The 6,000-nt window shown below is 60.3% G+C and overlaps 1 protein-coding gene across 1 annotated transcript; it reads right to left on the bottom strand.

Moving 5' to 3' along the window:
- Window positions 1-659: 659 nt before the first annotated feature.
- On the bottom strand, window positions 660-3,008 carry EMD (emerin). The gene is made up of 6 exons (XM_084870425.1): window positions 2,781-3,008; window positions 2,525-2,632; window positions 2,278-2,355; window positions 1,934-2,055; window positions 1,448-1,494; window positions 660-1,365 (listed from the first exon to the last, which is right to left on the bottom strand). The coding sequence occupies exons 1-6, from the start codon at window positions 2,860-2,862 to the stop codon at window positions 1,044-1,046; spliced, it is 759 nt and encodes a 252-aa protein (XP_084726551.1). The 5' UTR covers window positions 2,863-3,008; the 3' UTR covers window positions 660-1,043.
- Between the last annotated feature and the right edge of the window lie 2,992 nt (window positions 3,009-6,000).

The following is a 6,000-nucleotide window of genomic DNA, read 5'->3' as shown; positions in this document are numbered from 1 at the left end:
TGGTCAGAGGAGTGATGCCAGGGCCCCGCCTGTCCTGGCAGCCTGGCCTCACCTCTGCTTCCACCTGCCTGCATGGAGCACACGCCTATGTGCTTTCCCAACTTGTGCTGGCAGCGCACCAACAGGATGCACAGCCTCATGGCATTCTACCCTGGGTTCCCTCAGTCCCCACTATAAGTACGTGTACATATTGAAGATTAAATACCCATAGCACAAAACCTGGAGATAAATAAGAACAGTCAGCTGAAGAATCGGATTACCCAGAGATGGCGGGGCATCTCAGATGATGCTGACTGCCCCGTGTCACTAAACGAGCCGCTTTCTGGAAGAAAAGGCCCATTAACACATGCTGCCCCTTAGATGCCAAGGTCAGCGTCAGCTCTTCCTGCTTAAAGCACCTGCAGCCAGCATTGTGCGCGCAGCCTCTCCTGCATTTCCAGCTGGGTTTCCATAACCTATGGCGCCGCAGTTATTTTGAAGAGTAGTTACAAAAGGTCTGGCAGTAGACCCCACGGGCAAAGCACAAATGTGTCTGTGGGTGGATTGTGCCCAAAGCAAAGAAGGAGAGCCAACAAGGCCAGGTGGGGATGTCTGAGACCTAGGGCGGAGGCCCCAGGCAGAGGGGCCCGACCCCTTCCCCAGCAAGAAGAGCCCACACGTTAAAAATAAACTTTTTTATTGTGTGTCCACGAAAACAGAAGTCAGGGTGGCCTTTGGTTAATCCCCCAACAAGGTGACAACAACAGGAGGCATGCAATGACAACAACTAGGTTCTCCTCTCCAGGAGAAGGCGCTTGCCCTCCTGGGCCCTAAGGGTCAGAGGCAAGCAGGGTCGGGAGGAAGGTCAGCCCGGGCCCGCCATGCTGCAGAGAGCCCAAGTCTGCCGCCTCCCAGGCAGGACAAGGTAGGACAAGGCACCCACAAGCTAGAACACACACGAAAAGTCCCCCGCCCCCCGCCCCCCAACAAATACTGCTAAGGCAGTTGGCCAGCACTTCCGTGAGCAGCTGGCCACGGAGCCAGCCGGACCCTCAGGTGTTCCCTTAGAAGGGGTTGCGGTCCTCGGCCTGCATGGAGTAGTAAACCAAGAGCAGGAAGGCAGCAAACACCACAAAAAGGAGCAGCTGGCCCCAGAGTGGGACCTGGCGGTCCTGGCCCAGCCCAGCCCCAGGGGCCTGCTTTTCTGGCCGGATGGCTCGGCGGGCGAGCCACGAGGGGGTGGAAGATGAAGATGAGGACATGGAAGAGGAGGAGGAGCTGGTGGGGTAATAGGACATGCCCAGGGAGCTTCTGGTGATGTTGGAAACTGGGCGGTAGTGCGCGATGCTGTGGTAGGCACTGTCCCGGCCATACACGGGGCGTTCCCTGAGGCAGAGAGGGGAGCAGATGGGCCAGGAGGGTCTGGGCCCAGCCTCAGTCCTGGCCCCTGGCCTTCCCCACTACTCACCTATTCTTGCCATCCTCTTCTGAAGAGTAGAAACTGTCCTCACGCACCTGAAGAAGAGAGTCAAGGTGAAGAGACACTGTCGGGGTCAGCGTGGTCCTTTCCTATCTCAGTCCAAACTCCCCTGGCTGGCCTGTCCCCGCTCCAGAACCCTTCTGAATCCCTGGCCTTATGTCCACGGGGCTTTGCCACTTGCTCAGTAATTGTCCTGACTGCGTGCACCGTACCTTCTGCCCCAGGATTCTCAGAAAGAGCTCAAACCCAGATCCCAGCCCGGGGTGCAAAGCAATGTCCCATGGGCTCTAGTCCAACAGTTCTGACGACACCCCCAAAGGAAGCCCCTGACCACGTAGGTGTCTGCGGATCCCATATCTTCCTGGAGGCTTGAGAGCTACCATTTGCACCCAGGGGCCCCAGCGATTTACCCAAACCCAGCTCTGACCCCCGGAGGTTGTACCGGAAGTACAGGGTGCCCAGCAGCTAGCTCACCTGCTGGTGAAAGGTGTCAGCATCTGCGGACTGGCGGAAGCCCTTGGATGTGCCCGCAAAATCAGGTTCGCCGTAAGTTCTGGTGCTCATGTAGCTCTCCTCATAGTAGTCATCATTATAGCCTTGGGAAAGGGGGGAGGTGGCGGTAGTAGAGGGGGCAGTGGTGTCCCCCACCTGGCCCCATGGTCCTAATTTGAATCCTATCTGGGGCCTGTGACACAGCTGCCCCCCCCCCCCCATGGCTGGTGAGGGACAGTGGGGATTGAGGTCTCAGGTTCTTCCTGCCACTGGGGCCCCCTGAGGGAGTGGAATTGAAGACAGGGCCCATCCCACCGCTGTCTTACCCTTGCTCTGATAAAGTAAGGCATCCTCTTTCTTGGGCAGATCGTACATATCCGAGTCCGCCGAAGCCGAATCTGAGTCTGAATGGGGGGGAGGGGGGAGCAGGACCATTTGCCCCCACGTTCTTTTCCTCACGCCCCTCCCCGCCAGAGTCCCGGCCACACCCGCGCTACCCAATCCTCCCGATGGCGCAAAATACGTCCCCACAGGTGGTCGGGGGGGGGGGGCCTGGGGGGGGGGGGACCTCACCGGTGAGCCGATAGGAGAACGAGGATGTGGACGAGTTGTGGGGCGAGAGCCTTCGCCTCTGAGTCTCGTACTCGAAGATTTTCTTTTCGTAGAGCTTGCGAGTGGAGCCTGGCCAGACATGGAGCGCAGGGGAGGGGGGGTTAAGGGACGGGGGCCCAGAAGCTGGGGAGGGAGTCCCAGGAGGGGGCGCGCAGTGCGGGCTGGTGCCCGGGAGGGGGGGCACAGGAAGGGGAGGGGGCCGCCCGCCGCCGCATACCCACGACAGGCCCGTGCGGGATGTTGTACTGCCGCAGCACAGCGGCCAGCTCAGCGTCCGAGAGGACCGCGTAGTCGTCCATGGCGGGAGGCGGAGGCCTAGCGGCTGCCCGGACCGGGCGACACGGGCCTAGCTACGGTTGCCTCGGAGCTCGGCGGCGGCGGCGGAGTGCCTCGGGAGCGGCAGCACGCGCGTCACGCTCGCGTCACAGTCGCGGGGTGCGCGCGCGCCGCGCAGGGCGGAGCCAGTCCGCTGGGAAGCAGCCAGCGCAAACCGGTCTGGTCTTGGGAGGAGGCGGGGCGGGGCTGGTGAGCCCAGACCTCACAAACGAGCGCGATTGGCTAGAGGCGAAGGAGGGGCGGGGCCTGCGCGGCCCCGCGCGGAGCCGAAGCAGCTCAGACCTGTTGGACCGTGGGAGCTGGCGGGGCTGCGCGCTCAGGGAAAGGGGCGGGGTCGGCGAGCCGGCGTCACGCGCAGTGGAGTTCGGGCTGGACGTGAGGGAGGGGCGGGGTCTGCGCGCGAAGAAAAGGCGAGTAGACCCGCCTGTACAGGGGGCGGGGCGGGGCCGGCGAGCGCAGACGTCACCCACTGGTGTGTTCGGGCGAGAAGTGAGGAGTGGGGCCTCTGCGAGTGGAACCGGCAGAAACCGGCTAGAGCCTGAAAGTGGGGCGGGGCCGGTAGCGCATGGCGTGGCTTGCCTTCTCTGAGTCACGTGGGCTCGCCCCTTCCCCGCAGCCCCTGCTACCCAGAATCGGGGGTTTTCTGGGCCGCCCCTGGCAGGCTGCCCGGGCAGTACCGGGAATGGGCCCATTCTAAGGGTGAGCCCTTGGAAAGCGCAGGTCCCGGACCTAGGGCTGTTGCAATCGCTTTGCGTGCTAGTGCCACACCCCGGAAGCGACCCCAGGCAGAGCCCAGGCCCTAGGTTGCTCCCAGGCCTCCCCCCAACCACCTCCCCCCAGTTCCCTTCCAGCTTTCCTGTCTGCATAGCTCTGGCCTGTGCACCTGCACCCTGCGGTCCCCACCGCTTCCCTCCCTCCCTGCTCCACCCGGGAGGAAATGGGGCACTGGGCCAGGAGGCTGCCAGCACTCCAGGAGCAAGCAGCCTTGGAAGTGGCCGGACGTGCCAATAATGGGCACTGGCATAGGACACCATGTGATGTGTGTCCGCCTGGGGTTGCCATCCACCTGGGGCACTAGGGGTTTCCCTCCTGTGTGAATGGACCCTGTGCCCAGTGTGACCCAGGAGATGGCCAGACAAGAAGCCAATGGGGCCGTTCCAGACCCAGAGTGGCCTGCTCAGGGCTTCCAATAGGCTTGGCAGGCTCTGAGCACCTGGGTGTGCGTGAGTTTCAGTGCCATGAAAGTTTAGCCCAGTGGTCGGCAAACTCATTCGTCAACAGAGCCAAACATCGACAGTACGATTGAAATTTCTTTTGAGAGCCACATTGTTTAAACTTTAACTTCTTCTAACGCCACTTCTTCAACATAGACTCACCCAGGCCGTGGCATTTTGTGGAAGAGCCACACTCAAGGGGCCAAAGAGCCGCATTTGGCTTGCAAGCTGTAGTTTGCCACCCTCAGGGTTAGCCCCCACCCCCACGCCAGGACAGGGGGCCCAGGGACTGAGGGAGGCAAACCACAGAAAGCACCAAGGCCCACTGAGAAGCCTGGACTGTCACTAGGAGTTGGTAAGGGCCTTTGTCAGTCAAGAGCTGTCCCATGGAGATTGGAAAGTGGTCCCATGGAGATTCTAATCAAAGACAGCCAGTGGAGTGTGCGGCCAACTGAGGTGCCTCTCCCTGGGCAGGCCTAGAACTGGGAACATGGGACAATGAGGAACTGTCCCTGGTCTCATAGATGACAGCTGGAGAGGTGGGCTCTGGGTCAGACAGGCTGGCTGGCCTGGCTGGTGCAAGGTCACAGATCAGTTCTCCATGGAGGGGAGAAGGTTCCCAGAAAGAGTGGTAAACACACGGGCCCCTGGACAAAGACTCTCAGAAGAGTCGCTGTTGCCAAAACCTGTTTGGCTCAGTGGTAGAGCGTCGGTCTGCGGACTGAGGGGTCCCAGGTTCGATTCCGGTCAAGGGCATGTATTTTGGTTGCGGGCACATCCCCGGTAGGGGGTGTGCAAGAGGCAGCTAGTCGATGTTTCTCTCTCTTCGACGTTTCTAGCTCATCTCTCTTCCTCTCTGTAAGAAAAATAAATAAAATATATTAAAAAAAAAAAAAAAGAAGAAGAAGAGTCGCTGTTGACTTGGCTTTCAAGTAGAGGTGGGGCCTGCTCTGTCTCCTGAAAGACGCAGAGGAGACGTGTGGCTCCCCAGACACGTGCATGGCCTCCGAGCAGGGAGAGAGATGGCGTTTGGGCTCTGGGCCGCTCAGAGGCTGCCTCGTGGAATTTAGAGTTTTGGCAAGATCAGATTCCCCAGCACCTCTCCAAGCCTTCTTCTGCAATGTTGGCCCTGGTCCCGGAGGCCCAGTCCTCCCCCATGCCACCCCTCCCTGTATGCATCCAAGCTGTTTCCTTATGAGGTCAAGGAATTCTAGGTCTGCCGGCTCCCCAAGGAACACCCCTCCCCCGGCACCTGCCTCGGCACTCGGCCTTTTATGTCCCCCACTGGTGTCCCACTGTGAGGTCCCACCATAGATGGCACCAGGAGTCTGAGCTGTGATGGTCCCCTGCGCCCACCCTGTGGCCTCCTGGAGCCCGAGGACAGCCCCACCGCAGGGCAGACCCATCCCAGACCACCAGAAACCAGGGGAGCCCTTGACCATCAGAGCTGAGAGGCCCCCTGCATCACCCCCATCACATAGGGCAGAAATCTGGAGACCAGAGAGGGAAGAGACTTGCCCAAGGGCCTCAAGTGCAGCGATGCATTCAATGGACTGTTCCCCCAGCAGTTCCTAGTCCTCATGGCAATGACCTGGACATTTGGGGCCTAGCAGGGGTTCTGAGTCCTCAGAGGACTCCTGTTGGAGGCAATCTAGGGCCTCCAAGGAACTACAGCCAGGATGAAAAGGCTAGGAAGCCACCGAGTCCAAGTCCAGAGTAAGAAGGCAGTTTCGCCCTAGCGGGGTTGGCTCAGTGGATAGAGCGCCGGCCTGAGGACTGAAGGGTCTCAGGTTCGATTCCAGTCAAGGGCAAGTACCTCGGTTGCAGGCTCAATCCCTGGTCCTGGTCAGGGCCCGTGCGGGAGGTAACCAATTGATGTGTCTCTCT

Source organism: Pipistrellus hanaki, assembly GCF_964339955.1.
Source record: "Pipistrellus hanaki genome assembly, chromosome: X".
In the NCBI taxonomy this organism is placed as follows: Eukaryota; Metazoa; Chordata; class Mammalia; order Chiroptera; family Vespertilionidae; genus Pipistrellus; species Pipistrellus hanaki.
Note: the sequence above shows the minus strand (reverse complement) of the source record. Positions and strands in the feature narration are given on the sequence as shown.